General features: G+C 37.7%; 1 protein-coding gene across 3 annotated transcripts in view; it reads right to left on the bottom strand.

The window, feature by feature from the left end:
• The window catches only part of INPP5F (inositol polyphosphate-5-phosphatase F), a 47,301-nt gene that overhangs the window by 14,244 nt on the left and 6,347 nt on the right, over nucleotides 1-26,710 (bottom strand). For 2 of the 3 annotated variants that reach the window (XM_075155183.1, XM_075155185.1), the window contains exons 2-10: nucleotides 17,778-17,858; nucleotides 10,470-10,606; nucleotides 8,902-9,030; nucleotides 8,024-8,191; nucleotides 7,637-7,693; nucleotides 5,305-5,503; nucleotides 2,684-2,863; nucleotides 687-754; nucleotides 114-238 (exon numbers count right to left, since the gene is read on the bottom strand). In XM_075155183.1, coding sequence (XP_075011284.1) covers nucleotides 114-238; nucleotides 687-754; nucleotides 2,684-2,863; nucleotides 5,305-5,503; nucleotides 7,637-7,693; nucleotides 8,024-8,191; nucleotides 8,902-9,030; nucleotides 10,470-10,606; nucleotides 17,778-17,858 — 1,144 coding nt within the window. The remainder of the gene's footprint in view (nucleotides 1-113; nucleotides 239-686; nucleotides 755-2,683; nucleotides 2,864-5,304; nucleotides 5,504-7,636; nucleotides 7,694-8,023; nucleotides 8,192-8,901; nucleotides 9,031-10,469; nucleotides 10,607-17,777; nucleotides 17,859-26,710) is intronic. The other variant, XM_075155184.1, reaches the window with a different exon arrangement.

The raw sequence follows: 26,710 nt of genomic DNA, 5'->3' as shown, positions 1-26,710 counted from the left end.
CTTTAGTTTACAAAACGTAGTCTTCCTATTTGAAGGAAAAGTGTTTCATGCAGAAAAGTCCTTTCATGCTAATAAAAAAAGATGCAAAGTGACATTTTTAAAAGGTTTCTTACCAGTGCTCATGGAAGTCAAATGAAACATAAGTCAGATTTGCATTGTTGTATAGAAGAACTTGTTTGAGGTAAGCATCTCCAATGATCTTCTCTCTGCCTGTCTGATCCACCAAATTAATAATAACCTGTTCAAAAGTTTAATTATTTAACATTTGTCATCTGCCACACAAATTGCTTAGATATATACCATGGAATAACAAATAGCTCAAGAGTTAAAAGATTTGTAGGTAATCTTGCTGAAGTTGCAATCTTTGCTAGATTGCGCCCAAGATCAAATAAGCTCCAACAGTTACCTGCCTACCTGAATTTTCATACAGAGAAGCTATGAATTCACAGGACAGGTACACAGAAGCGGGGCTTACACATTTCTGTAAGTTATTGCTGTTTTTTAGAGATTACTTACACAGATACTTGAAAAACTTAGAAAAACTCTATTTATGTACCACGCTTCCAATTGTCAACGAGCTTCTAAAAAACCACAACCCATATCGCCAACAAGAAAAACAAACTAAAAACATTAACTTTCAGCCCCTGCATTTTCATAAGATGACTATTTTATCATGTAGCACTCACCTGCTTTTTGTAATTTTTCAGCTGTTCTTCAAAATGTGCACGAAAACAGGATACTGTTTCATTTTCACCTACAAGGCAAAGCAGTGTTAGACAGAAACAGCCTGTTCAGCAACAAGTCCCATTTGAAGTATTAAATCATGCCCAAATCTATACTCTAAAAAACCAAGATAGCCTTGCTTAAAATACTTAGACACACAACATAAGACATTGTACAGAATTACTTTTAAGGGTCTTCCATCAATTTGCTCAACTTCAACATTGTTGTTCTACTACTATAGCGTACAGGAAACACCATTCTTAAATTTTGCTTTATTTTGCTTTTTCTGCAGAGCAGATTGGACAAAAATTTAACTTTTAATAAGCCTGTTTAATCCTTCCACATATACACCACACCCCCACATAAACATCTCTTCCAAAAGAAGAGTGCTTATATTTGTTTTGCATCTTTTGAAAAAGCAAACTGAAGTACAAAAAAGGTTTGCAAATTGCAAAGGGGGACATGCAAGACAGGGGATAATACTGAAAGTGTTATCCAGTTCTCCTAGAGGAGAAAACTACTTGTAAATAAAAACCAAAAATGCTATCCAGTTGCTTCAAGGCACCACTGATTCCTCAAAGTCTCAATTCCTACCTGTAAATCTATCAAATTAAATGCAATTCCTCAATATTTTTTTGAAACTAATCCTATTAGAAAAGAAGGAAAGAAAAAAAAAAAGAGATGAACCAGAAAAAAAAAGAACTGCTCAGCTCTATAAATAGATGTCACAGCACAAGCTTTAAGTTGGAACTAATCAACCATTGCTTCCAAATATCTGGGGGTGGGATTGGGAGGTGTTTTATTTTGATTTCCTCACTTTATGAATTTATTTGAATTTCCACTTCCATGATGTGGCAACAAGTCATCCCTCTCCAGTAATCTCCAGGTTATTTGATATAAAAATCACAAGAAACCCAAATCTGTTGATGCATCTTCCTTAAGTTTGCAATGATAGTAATCACTTGTCAACTTAAAATTATGTGCTTTGCCCAAATTCCTAAGCAAGCTCAAAGGCCCATTTTACTAGGTCTTACTCAAGACACAGGGAAAACCAGTCCTTTAACTTTCCAACATCACAGTCCCTTCTGAAAGACCAGATTTTTTTTTTTTATTTTCAGTCCTAAAAATAGTCTTCTATGGCAGAAGACCAGAGCTGCTAACGCTAGAGGTGAATGTGAATCCAACACACAAGTTGGACTTGCAGAAGTACAAACTTATGGTCTAGGATGCCAGTCAACCCAATGCAGTAGGATTCTGATTATACAAGATCATGAACATACTAGCTTCCTTCCAAGAAGAGTTTCTCCTTTACAAAGCTAAACCTAGAGAAGATTTTGTTGACCTCTATCTTTTAAGAAAGTTCAAGCTATGAATACCTAGTTCATACAAGCATACAGATTTGCCACAGTCTTGTCAACATTCTTAAATGTTTTGGCTTTTGTGTTACCTTTGAGTGGAAAAGGAAGCAATTTAGGTCTGACAAACCCCACTAGATAGTACTTAATTTCAGAGAAAACAAAAGCACGCTACAAAACTGGTGCTACATGAAATGTCTATGTTTTCCCACATTGAAATAGCAGTTCTTAATGCAGAAGGAACCTCAGCATAAGTTAACTTCATGGACAAAGATAGTTGTAAGACGTCAATGTCTAAGCAGGTTCTCAAAAAAGAAAGCCAAATTGTCTCCCTTCCCAACCCAGAAAACACTGCAACAAATAAGACTATACATAAAACAGGTACTTCATCAAATATTGAAATTCAAGACGTGTTGGAATTTACAATGGGCAAGAAGTCAGAGCTCTACATAGTTGCAATTAGAGTAGGAGTTAACCGGAGTCAAGTCATTACTGTTGTTCCTGGCTTATAGAAAGTGCCACTGAAAGACTAGGGGTCAAGCAACACTCCAATGAACCTATTTCTACAGAACTCTGATCTTTAGGTATCCTACTCAAATACTTACTCTTGTCCAGTCGGGGCCGTGGGTTGTATCTATATCCAACTTGGCTCCAGAAAACAGGCACAGAGCCTCTTGTTTGTATAAATGAAAGAGTATGATTATGAACATGAATCAGTTGTTCTGTCTCAACATAGTTTGCCACATTTCCATTTTTATCAACGCCTCTTCGCTTATACCGCATTCCTAGGAGGAATGAGAATGATCAATTCATATTTAAGTATTAGTGTTAAACATTAATAACTTATCTTACTGTTTTTGACAACAGTAACACAAGAAGAGACTTCTAGCCAAAATCCATGATCAATGGTAAAAGTCACTCCTATCCTAGTCTAACCCCCAAAAGTTATGTTGGCTATATGGATAAAAATTTATTTACTGATATACTACAGGCAGCTGAAAGCAAGTTGACAGGGCAAGGCAGTCTGCTGGCACTATAGAGTCCCAGATATATCTAGTACACCCTAAAGGATACATTACTTCCTGTTCTGTCAAGTTTAGCAGAAAGTTTTACTTTAGTGCTTGGTATTTTCCGTGAACCTAAAGGCCACTTTTACTGACAGATGCTCCACTTCTTAGAATAAGAGATCCCACAAGCAGTCCAAGAAGATTTGCACATTCCACAGAACAGAAGACTTCCCCCGCTTGTTTTAACCTGTGTAACTAATTCTGCACATTAAGAACAGATACTGCTCTTCTGACTACATAATTTTTTGCCGAGCCATCTCTGATCTGATCATTAAACAGATCAGAAAAGTGTTTGCATATGGAGGTTTGCACACCCTTTACTCAAAGGGGAGTACATCACTATTTCAGAAAGGATGCAGGTGGTAGCAAGGGATGGGGAAGGAATAAGTAAAAAGGGTGGGAGAAAGGTTCAAAGCCATGGTTTATAGCATGGAAATTCAGTTTCACGGAATCAGAACAACTCTGTTCCAAGTCCTGAAATAGCACTGGACCAAACTTCTGAACTGAACCCCAACAGCACTAGTTAAGGACTATGGGAAAGAAGGGAAGAGGTTAGAAATAGGGAAGTGAAAGGACTGTAAAATACCTATGATAGGGGCCTTTATAGGGTCACAAAATGTCAAAGCAGTTTTACAGCCTTTAATCAGAAGGGGGCTTTTAGACTAAAGCATCAGATACCCTTTACTTATGTGCTGCCACCAATAGTGGCTGTTACACCAAGACCCAAACTAAATCATTGCACAGGAAACTGCAGCTCCCTTACTTTTGATACCTCAACTTTTGCAGACACTAGGCTCTTGCTCTCTTAAGCTTAAGAGCAGCTGTCTTCCTTTATCTCAGGATATCTCTCCTTAAGGCCTTGGGTTTGTTGATAATTTAAGTGCAGTGGTTATTTTTTTCTAAATCACAAACAAGCTGCCTGACAAATAAAGAATCAGTGTATTTAACATAGAATTATCTTAGGCTTTCAAATCAGCGTTTCCTCTGTTTTTTGGGGTGTGTTTGTTTTGGGTTTTTTTAAATAAAATATTTCAGAAATGAAAACACTTTGAACTCTTGGCTAAAATTATGTATTACAGAATGAATAAAACACACAACTTAATCCTATAATTATTCATCAAAACATTTGATCCATTTACTGAAACAATCTTTTTGTGTCAAGGGAGAAAGTTCTACACAGTTTGTGCTCTGGACTACCAATCAGATGAGCATAGTGTCATGAATAGTAAGAGGGAATCAATAAGCAATTTGCCCTCTGCGATTCAGTTTCTGTATCTGTAAAACAATTTAGTATAAATAAGGCATACTGCAAACTAGACACTACCATGAAACCCTCAAATATTTACTCCGAGTTGTTCTGACAAATAATTTTCCCGGGAACTGAATTAAATGCATTGAAGTGAGCTGTGGTACAAAGGCCAGTCCCATATCAGGGTAAGCTCACCAGGTTTTTTTCTTGTTTTGACATGTTAAAACCCTAACTGTGTAGGAAAGGAGTTGGACACAGTGGAGAATATCTTAAAAAAACGTGATAGACGGAAATGGCTTTAGAGTTGAACAGGACCTACTAAAGTGTGAAGTGATTCAATCATTCTTTCTGTGCTCCTAAGGACAGGGAATAATTTCTGTTTGCCTTGCTGTTATTAGAATAAGTCAAATACGGTGCAAGACCAAAGCATGGTTCTTATTTCACACCTTGGCTCTACATAAACATCTCTTGGGATGCAGGCAGGCGCAGACACACATGCCTTTTCAAGTCTCTATTCAGCTGCTGTCAAGTCCTCAAAGGAAGACCTTTGAAAATTTAACTCCCGCCCAGGCCTACCAAAATATATCAAGACAGAGCTGTATGCAAGGTCCTAATCAAGGAGTTCTTTGCAAAGATGGAACTTTATCTCAGAACTGATACACTCTCATACATTCAGTGCCTAAGAGGAGGCTAGTGAAACTCACTTAGTAGCCACTCTAAGTAACGGCTGTGTAGTGCTGTATGCGCTACAGCCTTTTCTTTTCCTCCTGTAAGCAGGAAAGGCTGTAGCACATACTTTGACAAGAGCTGACCATCTGCTGAACAACACAGCATTCTTCCAAGTTTTATCTTCCGCATCCCTCTCCAACGTTCAGGAACAATCCCAATACCTTGAACTATGTTTGCCTACCAGCTCTGTGCCGACTCCGACGTGAAATAAGTGCCACCAGAAATGTTGGATGAATGTCATCTACACAAGTTGATTCCTGGGGAGGAGTTTCAGGACTGCTCTTATCATCATCAGAAGATTCACTATAGTTTACTACAAGATCTTCAATTTGCACAAATCCTTGTATGATGGGTATAATCCAGAAATCCACTTCAGCATTCTAAAGATTACAAAAAACATTTACATTCTTGTTGGTTCTACATTACCTACAACTATTTCTGCCTTTCTCATGTTTATAAACAATTGCTTCACATGCTTTTCATGTTTTAAGAAATTTTTGCCATATTCTTGTCTTACTTCTGTACCAGCATTTTTCCTCCATTAGTCGTAGGGCTTTTAAATCAGGAGGAAGAAAGAGAAAGCAACTCTTCTGTGGAGATGAAGCAAGCTGAATCAAGGCAAGGCAAAAAGCCCTCTTCTACTCCCAGCTATCTAGGGATAGAAGAGAACCCTATAATATTTAAAAGCTTTTTTCCCGCCCTTTCCCCAAAGGGAGTTTTCATACAATGTTACATCTGATGTTTAAACACATTAAAAGCTTAAAGTAGTAACTTCTCACGTCAAAGACAAACACAGTCATTTCAGACAGAGCAGCAGATATTGGTAATTTATTATCTAGTTTCTGCATTAAGGCAGTTTTACAACCTCTATGTGGAGATACAGCATATTACATTTGTATAGATAGATAAAAATTTAAAAGTGTAATGTTGTTAGCCTGTTTTCAGCAAAACATACTAGTATAAGCTTTATATGGGCCAACTTAGTACCCAAGGTAACTGGTTCAGGGCTCTGTGCATTAGTGCTTTGTCACCCTAAAACCTCAATTTCTTAAACAGTTTTTAGATCCAAGTTCCATACTAATTCAAGGTTATTCATTTATATCTTGTAACATGAAAAAAATACAACTAGTTAAACTCCTGCACAACCTTTCATAGAGCATCTAGGTTTACCCTGCTCTGACTCCATAAGCATTAGTGTATATAAAATTATTAATGAGAGAGAGATGCAGGGCATAAGGTAAGATGTCCACTGTTGTCTTTAAAAGAGCCTAAGACTTGACCTAAACTGGCATATAGTAGTTAGTAACTCAGTCCTTTATCTAGGAGGTTAATTTAAAATGAAGTGAGATTATATATTAAAAAAGAGGGGTTCTTCTATGTTTGTTTGTTTGTGCCCATTAGCTAGGAAAATGCTTTATCTACTACTCTGAATAGCTGTTCAGACTAACTTGTTCTGCACTACCATTACATTGATCAGCTGCTCTGTTCAAGGAGAAAAACAGTATTCTCCACTTAGGAAGACAAAAATATTGTCTCAAGAAAATTTTGGAATTCAGAGTTTCTTTCTTTTCTGGCTCCTCCTTCTTACCAAACCATCAGCTCTGTCCAGGGATAATCCATTTCACAGTGTCCTGGTTTGGGCTGCGACAGAGTTAATTTTCTTCCTAGTAGCTGGTACAGTGCTATGTTTTGGATTTAGTATGAGAATAACATTGATAACACACTGATGTTTTAGTTGTTGCTAAGTTGTGTTTATGCTCGTCAAGGACTTTTCAGCTTCCCATGCTCTGCCAGGTGCACAAGAAGCTGGGAGGGAGCATAGTCAGGACAGCCAACCCAACTGACCAATGGGGTATTCCATACCATATGACATCGTGCTCAGTATAGAAAGCTGGGGAAAGAAGGAAAGGGGGATGTTTGGAGTGACAGCGTTTGTCTTCCCAAGCAACCGTTATTGTGATGGGGCCCTGCTTTCCTAGAGATGGCTGAACACCTGCCTGCCAATAGGAAGTAGTGAATGAATTCCTTGCTTTGCTTTGCTTGCGTGCGGCTTTTGCTTTCCCTATTAAACTGTCTTTATCTCAACTACGAGTTTTCTCACTTTTACCCTTCCGATTCTCTTCCCCATCCCACTGGGGGAAAGTGAGCGAGCAGCTGGGTGGGGCTGAGTTGCTGGCTGGGGTTAACCCACGACATCTTAAGATTACCTTCAGAAATCAGCACAAACATATGACACATCAAGTTAGTCTGCATTGCTTTATTGTAATAAAATTTTAAATTCAGTTGATGTGCATTCATTAGCAATGATCACAAGCTAACTAGAAGCCTACTGGAAGGCCAGCTGCGGGAAGAAGGTAATGCCAGCTCCTCGGCTTCAGAAGGCATAGCCCTAATCCTGACCTGTCTGCAAAGCAGGTTTTTAAGTAAACTTCTATGAGGCCTTAAGTAAACATTTCAACTAAAACTAAAGAATGGTTCTCATAATACACGTTATTTTTAGAAATAAGACTCACATCAACGCTGATGAGATCTTCAATCATGTGCTTGTTCCAAAAGAATCTGTCATCAACCTATTTAAAAAAAAAAAGGGCAGTTCTTGCAATATTTTAAGTAAGGTTTGGCAATATCTTTGGTAAAGACACCAGTGTTATTCACTACAATTGTACATGCAAGTCTAGTGTTCACTACTTTTGAATATAAACAGCTCAGTTAAAGACATGCTGCTGGAGACTTTTGTCTCATTTCTTTGCACTGAAGCTGGTTACAAGGCAAGATCTTCAGTTGCTGTAGATTATACCAGCAGAGAATGTGACCAGTCAAATTTGGACCACAGCACATCTCCCAAAGGGGGGGAGGGGGGCGGAACCACAACCAAACAAAAACCACACACACACACTTACTTTTCTCCACAGTGGTAAGTTAGTTTTCTCACACGCGCTCTGCCTCTGCACAGAATTTGTTAGGTCATAGGTCAGGCTGTAGTAAAAGGAGTCTGAATCCATGAACATTTTGAACAACTCCTCCAATAATCTCTTCTCCAGCTTCTCTTTTTCTTTGCTTTCTTTAATCTGAAAGAAAAGTAATGGTTTTCTTATGCCTTTCTCTTTGGTTGAAAAAGACTCCGGCCATATTTGCTAAATGCCATTTCTAACCCTGTAGGACAAACATTTTCTCATTGAGGAGCAGGATCTTAAAATTCCTAGCAGAGATGAACAAGGGCCAGCATCTTCAGAAATATCATGCTAATACTTTTAGCAGTAAGGGCATTCAGAGCAGTCAGACCCTGAAACATACTACCTGAACATAAGCTCCAGAAGGTTCAGTCTCAAGAGTTTCTGTGAAATACTGCATCTACCTGTTCCAATTTTAACGTTGTTTGGACTTTCAATCCAAGCCATTACTGTGTAAAAAGCATTTTGATAAGATTGCATGGTGTTCTCTGAGCAACTGTGCACCAAAGTTTGTCTCCAATTCTGCATGGTAAGAGACACTTTTGCAGAGTAATTTGTAGAAGTTTAGAATCCCACTAGAAGCAAATCCTGGTAAGAAGGCACTATATTAGTAATTCTGCTGAAATTATATAATTACAAAATGAAATATCATAGAAGAGCAACAGCTAAATAATCAAAAATTAAATTGAACTTCAAGACAGAATAGTCGCACATTCTGCAGTTTTTCACTAGTTCTCTTTTTAGGTCTTAGTACTCCATTTGATCATCCACCACAATCTTATCAACTAAACATTTTGAAAAAATAAGAAAACAGTAGAAAGCTTTACCTTCTTTTTATTTGGAGCAGAGACATTTGATTTAATTTGAGTAAGAGTCTTCAGCAGAAATTTTGTGTCATCTGGGGACTGTGTAATCTTCTCTGGCTTGTTTATCCCAAAATGGTGCTTTTTACAAAGCTAAATAATGATATTGAATTAAAGTCAATACTTAAATACTTAAATACTCTTTAACAAGTTCAAGGAAATTTTAATTAAAGTCTACAAAAGAAAGACTACAGTGTCCACAAGCCTACGGGAGACACTCTGAAGTACAGGGGGAACATACAGGTTTCTATCTATAACATATTTCTCCCTCTTTTTTATAAAAGGCATTTTCTCCTGTGATTGTGAGAATGTCTGCCTCAATTTGACATAACTTGAGTATCTAGACCCACCTCAGCTTCCCACCCAAATTACAGTGTAAATTAGTATTACTCTCTTGTATTGTTTTTCCTTTACCCATTCTCTTTTGGAAAAGATTCTGCAACATTTAAAGTAAGGGTTTCCCTTGAAGCCAAGTTACAGAATTAAGATTCCAAAACAGGATGGAACCAAGAGCATTCCTTAAAAAACCATATATACTCTCTCCTGATTCAGAGGGCAAAGATATGACACGTTCTTCCCCCAAAACACTCACACGTGAAGCTCCATCTTAGAAATATTCGGGGATAACCTCAGGAGTAAGCGAGTTGAAGTACTTGGGAGAGGGCACTGCAAATCTGAGTTTTTGTACAGTTTCGAGGCACAGAAGCACCTAGTGGATGCGGTATGTTCTTGCCTACACGACTAAGAACAGGAAGGTATTACATCTAGATTTCAGGTCATATTCTTGTATCTCAGACCCTTGTATCTACAAGACCAATATCTTGTATTGGGAGTTTCTAATGCCCAGAATCTGAAGCAGTGCTTCAGCAGCTCTTCATGCTCCTAGAGTTCCACCAAAGCTTTGGATATTCCATGTTACTCTTTCCCTCTTCAGGGAAGGATTCTCATGCTGTCATACAGGCAGAGACTATCACAAGCCATCCTGTCCCCCCATCATCACCCCCCACCGCCACACACTCAAAGAAGCCCGAAGCCTGAAGACAATTGTTCTCTCAACAGTCTACTAACCACAGTGTACATCATCTTAGAGTACTAGGATTTACTGAAAGGCTCACCATTCTAGTCATTAAGAGGTAGTCAGAAGAGCTTTTTTTTAAGCAAAAAAACAAGGTTCCTGTCCTAGTCTACTGCTTTGTCCCTTCAGATGATGCCAGTGGATTCAGTTCTGTTCTCAAATGATCTGTTGCTCAATTACACTAATAAAATTTTGTTCTTGTGTGGCATTTTCAAGGGTCCTTATGAAATCTGGGTATAGTTTTATTGTAATTTCCCGCCCTAGCAGAACTTGCAATTTCTATTTAAAAAATAAGAACTTTTAATCAATAACTGGTATTTAAAAAGCACAAAGTGTTCAATATGTCTGCATACACCAGGAAAAAGAGATAAGAGGCATGTGTTTAACTATTATATTTCACATTTAAATTTCACTGAAGCAGAAGGAGGAAGTCAGAATTCACTAAAGATAGCCATACCTCTAATTCCAGATCCTGAGGTTCTGTTTCAGAAAGTGGAATCACTGCAATCTTTGTTATTTTGCAAACCCCATGGTCTCCTGGAAGTTTGCCAATCAATGCTTTCTGACGAATTAAAAGTAGCCACCACGGTAAATCTGGAAAAAAGATTAGTAGATGCTTTGATTTGTCTGTCAGGCATTTACTTTGATTAGTCTGCCAGAAGCTTCTTCTCCCCAGTGTAAAACCCCTGCCAGGAACCATTTGACTAGAAGACTCCAGTGAATGACAATTTGTTACTGCTAAGTGTTGTTATACATTGCAATTAAAAAAAAAACACTATAAGAAAAAAAAGCACTCTAAAAACACAATACTTATTATATTAGAGACTGAATAAGGAGATGAACTATTTCATAGACTTACCTATTAGAGGTAAAGTTACCACTGCTTCATCTATAGCAATTAGGCAATCTCTAGGATGATGCATATTCCCACCAATGTCACTAATAGCATTACAATTTGAAAAGAATAGCTGGAACTCAACAGACAGCAAGCTAAGATTTTCCCTTTGTACCTTCTGTCGCGTATAAAACAGCAAACAGGACAAACACAGGTAACGCGATTACAAGATTCATGAGTTAAGAAAGCTGGTGAGCAAACATTGACTGCATCGTAAAGCAGCTCATGTACGTTTAAAGCTTCACAACATCATTCCTGAAGTATATGCATCTAAGTGGTGTAGAAATTAACCAGCCAAAGATTAATGAAGATATTGGTAACAAGTGCATTCCGTACACTCATTCAATCTACAACATTTGCAATTATAGCTTCAACACTTTAAAGAGACAGGGAAACAGAACAACAAACATTCCCACTGACTGCTGAATAGTGCCTGGACATTAGCTTCCTAGATTTTAATCCCTTGGTTAGATCAGTAGCATGCTAGTAGTATGCTGGGCTTTTATAAGTCAAAAGTGAAAGTTCTGTTAAGAGAGAAAGAAGAGGCACAGAAAGTCTTAGAGACACACACATACACTCACTATTTCTCCCAACTGAGAAGCAACCAGCTGAGTTTAACTGAAGAGGTCATATACAGACATTAAAAGCCTGCTATGGTAGACTTAAACATGCTTTCGCACTTGTGACAGTAGATTGTGTCATGTATTATGCCTTTGAATAGAATATAGAGCCTTTGAAAAAATCTATTTAGAGGCTTTATAGCAAATACAAAGTGTTTTCCTTGCTCAGTAAATTCTAAACAGTATTTTATCCTCTCAGTGCTTAAGAAAAACCCAGGATAACATGTTTAAAGTCACAGGACACCCAGAATTGTTCTCCCTTTCCCAGATTTTCCAATATACTCTCAGCATATAATTAAAGCTCTATCAAAGTTGTGAGCATCTTTCCAATAACTGTAATTTAAAAACCTTGAACACTTCAACCCAAATCTGACAAGATATGTATAAGCAGCAGTTTCTTCTATCTAAATAAGAGGAATAATCACTGTAAATAGACTACTGTGCATTATGACACTCCACCTCTTACTTTGATTCTATATTACTATCTTTAGAAAAGAGATGTGCTTATGTTGGGTACTAAGAAGCCTTTAAAAATTACAGATCCTCATAATTACAAATGCGCTGTGAGAACCAGAGGCTGCCCCCCAAAAAGGGAGGAGGGGAAAGGGAGTGAAGACATGCACCACTTACTTAATGTATGTTATCTTTTAAAGGGAGTCCTGCACTACTTCCTGAAAGCAGCATCAGAATCATAATCTCTACAGGATCAGAGACAAGTCAGGTCGGAAGGGATCTCAGGATGTCACCCTGCTCAAGCAGGGTCAGCTCTGAGGTTGGACCAGGTTACTCAAAGCCGTGACATAAGCATAGTCTCCTAAAAACTGGTCAAAGGATAACAAATAAGGACAAGAGCGACAGCAAATACCAGCAAGACAGTTATCCTCACTGACGGTAGGTGCTGGAACAGCTTTTCTGTACAGGTACAGGCAACACGACTTGGAGAACACCTGCCTTTGTCTCCAGCATTCCACCTAGCAACCATGGGGGTAAGGTGGAAGTAAGAAAAGGGAAGCTGAGAAAAACAGGACAGATTCTATGCAACAGTGAGAAGACCAATGAATAGGTAAGAAAATCATTTTAAAAGGGAGAAATTGAAATGCTGCCAAAAACACTAGCAACAGATGATGTCTACCGCTTCATCTAAAAAGAAAATCTACTATTTTCTATATTGCTGTCCAGTAGGCAAAAACAATATAGTCTCTGGAAACCCAGGGCAATCCAAGCTTAACAGAAGGGTAGTACAATAGGGCACGCAGACAGATATTCCTGTTGGGCAGTCCTATAATCTCATCTATTCCCACCTACAGAAGGTTAGCCACACAACTCACTCCTACGAGGAGATCATGTCAACAAACGGAACAGATACACTTTTAAGAAAGGATACCATCTAGAGCTCCAGTGAAATAATCAATATAATTCCACTGGAAAGAAGTAAAGGCATATCTAAGCAGATACACCTCAGTGAAAACTGGAAAAGAAAAAAATCTCTGGCTACCCTTCAGTTTACCTCATATTAACAAACCCTGGTAGCAGTAAACAAGAACTTAAAAGCTTAATACAGCCAAGTCTTTTATCATTTTTAAAAAGGCACTCAAAGTCATCTTGGTGTACATTTCAAAACTCTATTTGTATTACAGCCAGAGCCACAGAACATTGAAAGAAAACAGGAACTCCCCAGCAGATCAAAAGAAAACAGTCAGGAAGTAATTATGCAAATAAAGTATGCCCTAAAGTAAAAGCTTCAACAATAGCCACAGAAGCAGCATATTATAATCGCCAGCAATATCTAAATAACTGAATTCCTAAATAGAGTTTGTGCTTCTGCAGTTAAAAAAGTAGTTCCATAGAATAGCTTTAAAAAAAAAGATTAGTTATTGTCTACTCAATGTGGGAGGTATGGTGTGTACAGGAGAAGAACACTACAGCTAGATGTCATTCCAGAAAAGTGCATGTTTTAAAACATCTTAAGACCTAATGTTCATTTTTAGTATTTTATGAACTATGGCAGAGCAGAGGGCAACTACTAATTTAAAATACTATATCTAAAGTAAGCTATTACCTTCCATTCCTCGCTAAAACAGGAATTTAGGTCCTCTGTCAGCACACCACTGCTGTTTATTTCCTCTAACACCTCCCAAACAACCTAGCATTTCGTTTCCCCAAATGCTTTTGCAGTAACTTTTCTTAAACTGTGCATAAGTTTACTATAAATGCTGCTTTTTGCAAGTATTTTCATTTTAGCCAAGAAATTCTATGCTACCATTTTCTTATTTTTTTGTTACTTGAATAACTTAAAAATTAGTTGCATGCAAAAAGAATGTTTTAAGTTGTTGACTGGATGAAGTTAGAAATGGCAGCAGTTACATCTCATTGAAGAGATTTCAGATGCTGAACCACTCATTGTTTCTATCAAGATTCAGAGGCATGCTAACAAAAAAGCTTTCCCTTCCTGGGGATAGGGAAGGAGGAACTCCACTTCCCTTCTGTTTACTGAGTCTGTGGAACCTTGCCAGCAGCATTTCATTTGGGTCTTGATTAACCATCACTGGAAGAGCACACCAAATTGATACAAGTACAGACATTAAACTGCGTAGGAGTGTGCTTTGACCAAGACACAGAAAAACATGTGGTGGCAATGAATGAAATTGCTGGAACTGATTAAGAAATCCAGTTTTGGTTATAGTTAGATATACAGTATTAACTCGGAGCATATTTTAGCACTACAATGTTTGATCAAGTTGCTAAGTAGTCTCTGATCAAAAGTAATTCAATTTCAGGCGACCATTACCATTTTAGTGGGTTAAAGTATCTACTTCTTATTCTAACAAAAAAAAAACAACACACAACCTCTTTCTAGTTCTGTATTGGGATTTCCACTCAATGAAAGGAAATTGAGTGGCTACACTTCATTTTGTATGTATGCACACTAACTGGACCACAAAACAAAATTAATATTCTATAAAGGATATTGTTTATGCAAGAGATGTGCTTGCCTCTATATGGGAAGATCATGCAGAGACAATTTTCATTGTGCATCTGTACCAAGAAAATGTTTCAGTAATTTATCTCCATAACACACCTTAAAATCCTTTTCCTTCTGTTCCCATTTCTACTACACATTTTCTTACAAGTCATCATAGGACAGGCCAGAAAAAGGTAAGAGACCATATCCTTGCATTCTGATATTCAATTAAGGTTTTGTTGTTTGGGGTTGTTTTTTTTCCCCTAAAAGCATCTTAATGTTTAAGAAAATTCAGTATTAGGGAAGAACCAAATGATACTTTAAGTAGACTTTCATCTCTGATGTGAGTGTACAGTTATGTCCAGATGTACAATTGACCCTCTCATGGCAAAAATTCCTTAAAGAATTAAAAAATAAACCCTATAATATTGGTTAGCTTGTTTCTACAAGACTGCTTCCCTGCCACAGAAGCTTTTCTACAAATTCTCCTGTACTAGGCCAGCAATAAAACCAGCAAGATTAAGAGTAAATTAAATCCCATTCCTAGTTACAGCAATTTGGCAAGGGTATTTCAAGGCTAAATTAAGGACAGCCCAAGACTGACTACAGGGACATTTCAAGGACATCTTAGGACTACTCCAGCAAATCTTTCAAGAACATATAAGGATCTATGCCCAAGACATTAAAGCGCATATAGGCTCAGTGACAGCTTTAGAGTGCACTGGTAGCAACTTCAATACTTAAAAAGGTATTTGAAGTTTCCAGTATTACTCAGTATGCGGTAAGCATTTTAAAAACACATGAGTACTTCTTTCCAACAATAGCTAATAACAAGGCTCTGAGCAGGACAAGCTCATACAGCATTCTAGCTAGCCAGAAGAGCTCCAAATTAAGTTTTCTGATCCTTACAGTCTGGGGGCAGGGGAGAAGAAATCAGAGCAACAAGTCCTCCTGTTCCAGATCAGCTCTGGGAGAAAAGCATTTCGCCGAGCTTCCGCGGCACAGTACTCTTACTAAGTCTGGAGATAATGGTCCAGCAATGTTAAATATTTATACAACTTCTGCTGATAAAGTTTCCAGGTGACAAAGACTGATACAAGAATAAGTAATGAAGACAGGTTACTGTTACAGAGTGCTAGATGATTCAGCTAGAGGATTACATAAAACTACACTTGAATATGATCAAGTGAGAGTTCATTGACAATAACAGGTTTCAAGAGACCTATGCAAGACATCTCAGTCAGCCCTCTCGTTTTGACTGCAGCCTGATGGAGGACACTCATCAGCAACTGTCAGCAGATTCGAGGGAGCAGTAGTTCTCAGCACAAGAGTAAGGATAAATAGCTGGAGATTGTATCTTTCTGCAGACATTTAAAGGTAGAAAATGAATGTCTGTTTACAGGACAGTTGCATTACTGAGTACTAGTATATCGACAACAGGGATAGACTATAAACAGTTTGTGATGGTGTCACCTGAACAAGGCAGAGAGGAAACAAAATGCTTCCACTGCCTAAGCAGCAACTGAATGGAGTGCCTGGATGAGCATAATTGATTCAGTAGCTCTATAGGACACATGGAAAGAAGACCAGATATCAGGCTTATTACCTGATAATCTTAATTTACTTGAAAACAGCAAGCTGGCACCTGTTAACAGGTTACATGCTGGGGAAAGTTTCAACTCAGCTTTCATAAGCAAAGGAAGTGCCTCACAATAAGCACACATGCAAGGATATTCAGTTGCCATAACATACTAGACCTTCCAGAAAGCAAGGTCTCCCCCTTCAAAGGCTTTTATACTAGACTCCCTAGAGAGAGGGGAGGGAAGGCCTTTGTGTACCTAAGTGCTTGGTTTAAAAAAAAAACCAACCAAAACCCCCATGCACCACAACACACAAAAAACCATGCTAAAAACAATCATTGAGCATTTTCCCATAGCAGAAAGAGGTCATTACTGAGGTTTAGCCATCATTCATCATGAACAGCACATGCTGAACAGTACAGACAACCTGAATGAGAAGAGAAAGTGAGATGGCAGAGTCTGAACCACTTCATATCATCAAATTTGAAAAAGGATGCCTGAATAGATCTGTAGAATGAGCACAGACAAAAATATCAGGTGAAATTCAAAGATGATGAAGTGATGCAATTGGAAAGAGGACATGATCATAAATTTCATGGAGAGGTGGGCTCTGAACTATTACTCTCAGAAACAAGACCTAGGGGTTACAGTAACTATGGAGCCAAGCATCATTTCCTAGAACTAGATCTGCCATACACTCATGCAGTGGTGTACCAGTCCCTGTTTTCCTTCCTCCCCTGTTGCTAGTATGCCACTGCCATCTTGAGTAATCTGCTTCTATTCAACGGACCACAAACATCTGATCCATTTCAGCACTTAATCCACCCTGCTATCCTGGAACACACTTGAAACTTTACCTGTATTGATCATATTGCCAGGCACTACTTTAAATGCAGGGTCTAAGCATTCACAAAAAGAACAGCATACAGTAAGTGAAGCAGCTTTCCTACCTGTCAGTAAATAGATATCCAGAGCTCTACTGGCAGAAGAATCTTTCTAGGCAAAGCTAGTATAATCAAAATAAATATTTATTATGGCTAAAGCAATTTGCAGCTCACTAAAGCTAGAAGATCATTGATCTTATTTTACAGAAAAAAGTTACTAGCATCAGTTAGAGACAGGCTTAACATTAAATCACAATGCATTTTATGCCTGCTTTCATTTTATAGCTATATCTTACATTTAACTACAAATAAGTTTAAGTGTTCCTTATACTTTCAAATAGTCATCTACCAAGGTAGTAATTATTATTCAGGTTTTCATATGGTATTGACAATTCAAGTCTTACATTTTTGTGAAAACTTCCATCATTAGTTTTTGCACTGTACCATAGGAGAACAATAAAAAACTGCTTGAAAGGATTATTCAAAAAGGTGCAAGAATTTGCACATGGAGCCTCAGATAGAACTTCACAGAACTGAACAGAACTTCATAGAACTGAATGCAGTTCTCCATTTTCACATGACAGTGACAAACCAAAATACATACACTGGGAAGTAGAGGGAATTTGCATCTGCAGCTATAATATAATCACTTTGACAAGTTCACATAGTTGGGGAGTACTCCTCCATTGCAAAGAACACTACATAATTCCATTTGAGCCACGCAGTATTATTTATAGTATCACTGACTTTAAAACAAAGTGCAGTAGCAGTAAAAAAAAAAACAAACCCACACCAACAAACAAACAAAAAAAACAACCACATACCTGTATGAAGCTGAACTTTACCAATGACTCCCTCTACCAGGCCGAGACAAATGGGATTCCAAGCCAAAAGAAGATCAGTGGCTGCAAAAAAGAAGAAAGCTCCTGTTTTTTTAAAGTAAACTCAACAGGACAATTAATCCAGTGATGGTCATTCTCTCCACTTCCCCATCTAAGAGGATAGAAAATAGACCACAATTCCTGCAATAAGAGTAAGATCCATATGCTGTTCAATTTTTGCTTATTACCAAGTAACTATGACCAAATTACTAAATTTCCAATTTAAAGCCCTACCCCAGATATTTCAGAAAAAAAAAACATAATTGTTTTGGGCTACGTTAATTCAGTTTCATGGAGGCTTAATTCTTCTAATATCCATTAGAATTTGTAACTTAACTGAAGTTTTACATGGCTAAAGTGAAATTGAATACAGGTCATTAAGTTAATAATACAGCCTCAAAAACCCAGCAGATGTTACCTTTCAGCCCCAGCTCTCTCCCATACCTATCCAATTACTACTAGTTTCACATCCTCTTTCTACATACACACACAACACACACACTTCCTCTTTTGTTTTTAAAACACTCTCAACAACTACATGGAATACCAAAGTAGAGAAAGTTAAGTTTTTAGGTTTCTAGTTCTCCTACTGCTAAGAAATTCCAGTGAACCACATAGGAAGCGGAAGAGAAAGCAGGAAGGCAACACCGCCAACTTTCTAATCTGTGGAAGGTACTCCTCTCAGCATGCATTCAAGCCATCACTTGATGCAAGTCAGTAAGATAGTATAAACGTGAAGAATATCCTGTGGTTACAGACACACATTGTTGATACTCAGTAAGAGTTTCTAATAGTGGTGTAGTACCTGTTCAAGAGTTCAAGCCTGCGGGAAAGAATAAATTTCCCAAGTCAAATCTTTTAAGTGAAAACAAATCCTTAAACGCAATTGATATCTGTGTAGGAGAGAACAAACTCACAAAGCCAAAGGAGAAGAGAAGGTTTTTCTATACCAAGAAGGACAAGCAGCTTGTTATAATCTACTAAAACTCACTTGTTCCAAGGTGGAAGAGTTTCTCCAGTTTTAACATCCAGACAGATTAAGTATCTTAGCTCCCGGTGTAAGTAGATGAACATTTGAAAGAACAAACTCACACAATATCTTAAGACACAGGAGAGTACAAATCATCCACCTACACACACTTTATTTACAAGACCTTTGTTTCTTCTTGGAAGTCTGAGATCTGCAGGTGACGACTGATAGTCAGTTTGATACTTTTTCCATACTTACTTTCAAACACTGTATACTCCTTGAAACATTTGTAATTGAGACTTTGCTATTCCAAGAACACACATTTATTCTATCTTTCAGCATAACATTTAATAGTAAACCAGACTCAGCTGATTTCATCATTAAATATAAGCATTTACATGAGATACAATAGAAATGGTGTAAGTCAGGATAGATCTAAATTGAACTCATTTAAATGGGATATATCACATGTGCTTGTACACAGAAAAGCAAGAACTAAGAGCACATGGTAGCAGAATTTAAAGTAATGTTTGCAGGAGGCAGTACGGAGCTACAATTAACATGTAACCAGGCTGTACCATTTAATGGACTATATCTGCAATGAAACTCCTGGTTCTTCCTGTTTCACTGTAAGAGTGCTACAGACAGTTACTTGGTCTGTACAGAACCTAGTATGAATCTTGCCATAATTAAATGAAGTTTTTATGGAGACTAATACAGATAGATGAGCACCAGGAAATAAGTGACAGTGGCTACGACCGCGTGAACAGTTTGATTTACCCTCAAACCTTGCTGAAGTACCTAAACTCATCTTGTATCTGTATGCCAAAGACTTGTGCTCATACCAAACAAGTTCTAGGACAGCCTGAGCTCAGAGTTTCAGTCCAAATAACAGGCAAGAGCATCTGCATGCTGAGTGGAAAATCTGCACTATCACACTTACAGGGAAGAGGAACAGAGGCAGCTTTCCTCACTCCCAAATCTTCCACCTTCTTTCCCAGTTCACCCACACAATCCCAGTCTTGTCTTCACCCCTGCAAATTTTCTAGAGCTATTGTCTCACACTTCGTCTACTTTTTGCTATCTTTGCAATTGACTTCCATATTCATATTCATTATGAGCGCTAGAAACCAGCGAGATACATCAAGCAGCCAAAAAAAGCTAGGCACAGGAGGAATTTCAAGAACCAAACCACTGAGGGTTTACCATAGCTACTACAAACCTAGTAATCTAGAATACCATCTAAGTCTTTTTAAACCACTGATTTCTTGCTATGACAAGAGATATTAGTAGGAAAGCTCTGGATAGTAAGTGAGGTTTTCTTCTAGTAGCTTACAAGAGGAAAAAAAATGAGAAAACAAGATTTTGTTTTAATCACAGATATAAGGAAATGATAGTTTAGACTTGCCTGCAAAAGGTCATAAGGAAAATGGTATCAGGGACCGTACGACAAGTGAGTCTTATGTAGCTGTTCTACTAGTTTTGTGGGTTACTCTGACATATGTCACCCTAGACATAATCAGACGCAATGTCCAAGACTTCTACAGGAATACTTCTCCCTAGTAGTAAAAAGGCACAATGAAACTGGCTCTAAACTCTGACTCCTGTGTTCACTTAAAGTATAGATGAGCTTTGGGAAAAAAAAAAAGAGAATGCATTTGGAGTTAAACGCACATTACAGTTTAAGAGTTTAAAGACAGCAACTATGGATCCACCAGCTGGGCAGCGCTGGCTCTTGAGATAAGTGTGATTATCAAGCTCCTAACAGTGAAGGCTCACTGTTTCAAGAAAATTTTCCAGGGGGAAGGCAGGGCATAGGAAAAAAAGGACACATATTTAGCAACATTTAAGGAGACTAACATGTTTTTTTCAGTGTTCAGGAAAACCTAGACGCAAAGAAGTCTTACCGGAGAAATGCCTGTAGGCTGTGAAAAAATACCAATTGTGGAATCACAGTAACTTTCTTTGGTGACAGTATCACAAGATTTTTTTTTTTCCTTAAACTATTTCTAGAGAACTTTCTATAGGAAAGTATGTGTGACAGCATAAAAGCAAGCAAGTTGTTTTAACTAAATAAAACACATCTGGTTCTGACCTTCTGATTAGAACTTTGTTTCTGGTTTTAGCTCAATTTCCTGCGTGACAGCCATATCTCACCCAATCGTGCTGAATAAATATCACTGCAGTAAATACCAATACGAACCTCTTGCTCTTGAAGAGTACACTCTGGAAATGCAAGATGGATGAGCCAGATTAAAACGTTTAACTATCGTTCCCCCACCCACCCCCAAAGAATATGGGCTTTCATGTTGAATGCAGTCCTATTTACTCTGTTTTGGAAGAAGCTGTCTCCAACTTTCGTCTAATACTGTAAAATCGTTCAAGATTGTTCAATTGCAGTCATTTAGTCTGTCTGGCAATTCTGACAGTAGCTATCTTCAGCTACCATCTTGTATCTTTGAAAATTATAACCACTTAATCTTTGCTTATGTAATGATTTAAAATGTACAGAGCTCCAAGAAAGTTAACTGCAAGCCTGTAGGACATTAGTCTTTAACTGTAAAACACAGCAGAATTTAAGAGGCAGCATAAGTTGGTAGACAGTGATACAGGTTACAGAAGGTATTGACATCTTTTTAAAACCCAGGGGAAAGTAACCATACAAAACAAAACTGAAAGTCCTCAGTTAAAAGTTTTTTGATAGCATACATAAGAGATGTGGCCATGTTTCTGACTGCTGAAACAACACATGGCAAGTTTGAATTTTTTTTTGTTGTTTTTTTAAAGAAATGCCTTATCAATAAGAATTAACTACCACAAGGCTCTATCAAAGGAAACACTGGACATCCCTCTACACCCAAAACAGACTGAATGCTTTGAGATATAATGCGAAATACAATTTATCAATACAGTTACTCTTGTTTCCCCACACAAACTTATCTTCCTATAGATGTCATACTAGTCGTCTAGTGATCTCTTAAAACTCAGCCAGCCAGGAATAAAGACTTACCAACCTGAAACTGCAACGCAATGTTGTTGAAACAGACTTCTTACAGTATTGTGCTGGTGATAATGAGTACTGTCAAAATAGTCATTGTCCTTCAAAGCAGAAAGTAGGAAGCTGTGTACAGAGTCACTACAAGCAGCGAGCCAAGCCCCATGGAAGATCTTCCCTGACTCGGGGAGTTCTCTGGTGTCCTCAGTGTATTTTGAGAGAATTGCCAGGGTTCGATAGGCCTTACACATGCCCTTAATACTCTGAGGTATGTACCTGCTTACCAAGTTTCCATCCCGAAGTACAAAATTGCTCATTCTTTCCCTTATCCTGCTAACTAAATTCAAGCTATTGCAATAAGCGTTGCCTCTTTTTGCTGATTCCTGTCAGAGATTAACAATCACTGCCGATACATTTACCATTCACAATGATTGTATCAGCATTGTAGTCACAGCACAATAGAACTTCCGTCACAGATTCGGAACAAAACCAGCTTTGATGTGATTACTTCCACCACCACCCCTCAGAGCTTTCCAGCAGCGATGCAGGGCCATGCAATGCCAGACAGTGTCTCTTTAATTCTTTGTGTTTACAGAAACATAACGCTGAAAAAGGCGATACAAAAGTAACTTGGAAGAGCATCAAAAGCCGAAACTGCTTTCTAGCCCTTTCTCCAGTCTACCACCAGCAGAGTTGATCCAACAGTTGATCCTGATTTGTCAGGCACAAATTCTGATAAGAAAACAAACCGCTGCTTTGGGATAAGCCACTTGCTCAACACTGAATGACTCTAGGCAACTCTGAAGAGTTTAAGGAGGCAGGCTATCGGCTTTCTTTGGGGAGAAGGCAGGAAGAAAAAAAGATTTTACTTGTAATCACTTGAATCCAGCCCTTACTACTGAGCCACTGCCTGGTTCAATCCATCAAACAGCTATAACTATTTATCTTCCAATCTTGCTGTAGTTCAGGGAGTATACTCCTCTTATCCTCCTCAAACTTTGTTGCCTTTCAGGAATGGACCTCTGCTGGAAAGTATTTCCTGTCAGTGCACTCAGTATAAAAACATACAAAACATCACTGAATTTCAAGCTCAGTTTATAAGTAAGTGTATAGACACAGACATAAATGCATGTTATTTCTCAAAAATTCTTTCCATAGCCCGAGAGAGTCGCAATTCTCACAATCATTCTCACCATTCAATACAAGCAATAGACATTTTTATATAAAGTAAAAGCTGAGTAACTCACTGTAAATAGCCAAAGTAAATCTTTCAGCTCTGCTAATGTAGCATTTGACACCTGAAGTGTTAACTTTCAGGCAAAAAACTTCAATACTATTTTTAAATAGATTTGAAATTTTTTTCTTTAAATTGTGTCCGCTTTAGATCAAGGACAACTACAGGACTTTATTATTAGCACTATTTGACCCTTATGACCTCTTGTGGCTTTTCAAAAGAAAGTCTGCTTCCAAGTTCCAGTTCATCTTTGAATAGTGTTCTGAAATATTAGCCAGGATTAAAAGATTACAAGTTAACTGGGAAGTCTTAAGAGTATAAACTTGAACTTCTTTCTCTTGTAGGAAATAAAGCACTACTTACGCAAACAAACTTAGGCTAATTAAGTTTTCCGTTCAGCACAGATTTCTAAATTTATATTTAAGCTACTAGAATTGCAGAAAGATAGAGGAGTATTAAGACATTTAGTATTACAAGTACAAGCTCTTAATTGTCATGAAGTGCTAACTTTTACTCATATATTCTCCACCAAACTTTAAACAAGTTATTCCTTCACCTGTTTTAATTATCTTTAATTTGTCATTTACACAGCTTGCACCACCTGTAAGTTATAGTCTTGAGAGCCCTCAATCACTTAGAAATGAAATGCTTTGCTTTATAATAAGAGAAGTGAAATCTCCACTACTCCCCAGTCTGTCCCCACACACACCCCCACCTTAAGAAGCCTACAGCTAGGCTACACTAGGAGGATTTCAGAAAAATCACAGTTAGTCTTCTCATTGCTACTACACCTTACAGCCTTGCTAGAAAGCCTCCTTATCCTCCAGTCTCCAATGACGAGAACCATGTTTTCCAAGCAGCAGTTCCATGCAAGTTTCTCACAGAGTGCCTGTCTCAACTGTAGAAACACAGCACACTACAAAGTACCCATCTACCCGCTTGTGTCTAGGAAAATGAAACAGTGATTTCGTTTCTTTGGACACTTCCCTTCAGTATCTCAAAGTGAGACTAGATGAACAGGAACAGTTCAAGTACAATTCAGGTTGTATAGTGACAGATTTAAAGCAGTGGGGATCTGAGTATACAATGCAAGTTTGTATTATTGCTGCAAAAGCAGGATGCAAGTACCAGAGAAAGTACCTAATAAAAAAAGAATCCTTACTAATCATTTTGATAAAGAACACCTCTTTGTATTCAGTTGCAGTTATAAAATCCCCTGAGTCACCGGGCATTGCTCAGGAAGCTTAAAAACATACGGAAAGTGTTCAGTTGTCTGGAGAGTATCCAGTATTACAAACAATTACACAAGCAACTCCTGTACCAGTTGTTGTTACCAGATGAAACATCTTCCCTCCAAACAGAATTTGACCCTGTAGATCAGTGGTCTCCAAACATTTTTGATCACGTACCACATCAGTAAAAAATATTTTAGCATCCACCCCAAATACATGTATATTTATTTATAAATTATATACATGTTCTACTGTAGTAATACATTATAAAACATACACAAAAACAGAAGTTTTAAATGGATGAGATAAATAAACAGTATTAAAAAGTTATTTTATCTTTATTAATGGTACAAGAGATTTTCTTCCCACACCCCAATGGATTGTCTTGTGCACCCTCGAGGTGTGTGCACCCCACTTTTGAGACCACTGCTATAGGTGGCTAAATGTGTGCAACAAGCTGTTAGATGCATTTCAACCGCTTGAAATTAGAATCCCCTCCTCACCCCTTCCACAACCTGTAAATACCATTCAGATAAGTGACCAGCAGTGACTCTCTTAAAATGCGAATAGGCGCTAAACCACTGAGGCCCAGTGGGTGGTTTTTTTTTTTTTACTTTAGAATTTCCCTTTATTCTGCTACACTGCTGAACTCTGCTAGTAAACACATGCGTTCTCAGAAGTGATACAGGTAAGGAAATAATCTTTTATCCTTCCAAAAGTAAGAACACTGTACTAATTAATATTATTACAGACCAACACACATTCCCATTTTCAGCTGGTATTTCAACAAAGCTCAAGTTGTTCGTGGGTATATTCTTCCAGCTAGGAAAGCAGTAGGTTGTCTGCAATTTTTTTTAATCCTATTTACTTTGTAAGAGGGAAATTATCAGAAAGGCAGGAGGAAGATTTTATTCAAACCTACTTACAACACTGACAGTTTAGACACTACGTTCACTCGTTCTGAAGATATGCTGTTCTAAAAAGTTTGCTTAACAGTTACAGCTATACTCAAAAGAGAATGCAAGAAAGCTATCCCATCCTCAAAAGATTTAAATATAAACATTAATTGAGCAGAAGGATTTCAAAATTCTGAAGAATAGTTTGTTTTATTTATCACTGAACTGACTTATGTTAATGCTTCTTAAGAGCCATGAGAGAAATACTGGTATAACTGTGGTGAGCCAAGTCTAAGCAAGGTAAGGTTTTCCCTCACTGTCACCTTTTGTTCTCACTCCATAATTAACTTTCCTCTCAGACTGCCCAACTAAACAAAAAGCAGAAAAAGAAAAAAAGAACAACCATTTCAAACACTAAATAAGGGAGTTACACTCAAAAACTTGGCACATGTGTCTCAGGAACAGAAAGTAAAGGATTTCATGCCACACATACCACATATGCCCCCTTTTGTTTTTTTAAACTGTTGGGAACAAATTGCCTATTTAATCAAATGACAACAAGCATTTAAACATTACTGGAAGATATTTCAGTATAGGGAAAAATTTAAGCATCAGCCATATGTGGGAAGATTGCTGTTTTTCCTAAACTGAGAAACAGAAGAAGAGAAAACAAACTGAAGGTTAACAATTAATGACAGACCAGCACATTTTCCATTTACATTTTGCAACTACCTCTTGGGCAAGGTCATATACTTCTAAATTTGGTTCAGAATTCTGTTTTGCACAATGCTGGCATTTTACGTGATTTACTTCAGCATCTCAGTAGGATCTTGCCTACTATCCCCTATCACGTTATCAAAGATGAAGACTTAGTACATTACTCAAAATAGAGCATACATTTTCGAGCTCAAAGTATGTTCAAGTGGCTTGTTTTCAGTTTTTCAAAGATACAATGAACACTGTTTCAAGGCTTCTAATCAACTAAGATTTCTTCCTTAAAAGGAAGAACCTAAGTGTTCAAGTGAAATTCCATCCATTTCAGTTCAGCTTTTCAAGAAAATATCCTCTCCCAGTTTTTATTGGGAGAGGAATTAGTGGTATTTGGAACAAGAATATACAACTGATCATTGATAATTAATATTCCTGTTTACTGATGCAGAGCTTTCATAAAAAACGCTCTTGCATTACTTCCAAATTTCTCCTCTAGAAATCACCCAACAATTTCTTCTCTTCACGATACTTGTTCCTATTACTTTGTTTCCTATGAAGACATGTGAAGTGCAATGATTTTAACAAATACGGATATAGTTAGAACATGATCAGCTGATAGGACTGATGACCATCAGCTGGAAGTGTTAACTCCACAAACAGGAATTAGAGCACTTCACAAAAGGTTTAAACAGATGGAGTGTGAAGAAAAACCTGCACATACCCATAAGCACACCCCTCCTCAGTGGACTCTGTTTTCACACTCTTATCTTACAAGAAGTATTATTTCCTGGTTAAGATTTTTGCAAATGATACTTGCAAGAGTAAGTGATATGGCTAA

The sequence above is a fragment of the Calonectris borealis genome, chromosome 7 (genome assembly GCF_964195595.1).
Source record: "Calonectris borealis chromosome 7, bCalBor7.hap1.2, whole genome shotgun sequence".
NCBI classification, from domain to species: Eukaryota; Metazoa; Chordata; class Aves; order Procellariiformes; family Procellariidae; genus Calonectris; species Calonectris borealis.
This window is presented reverse-complemented; position numbering and strand designations above follow the sequence as displayed.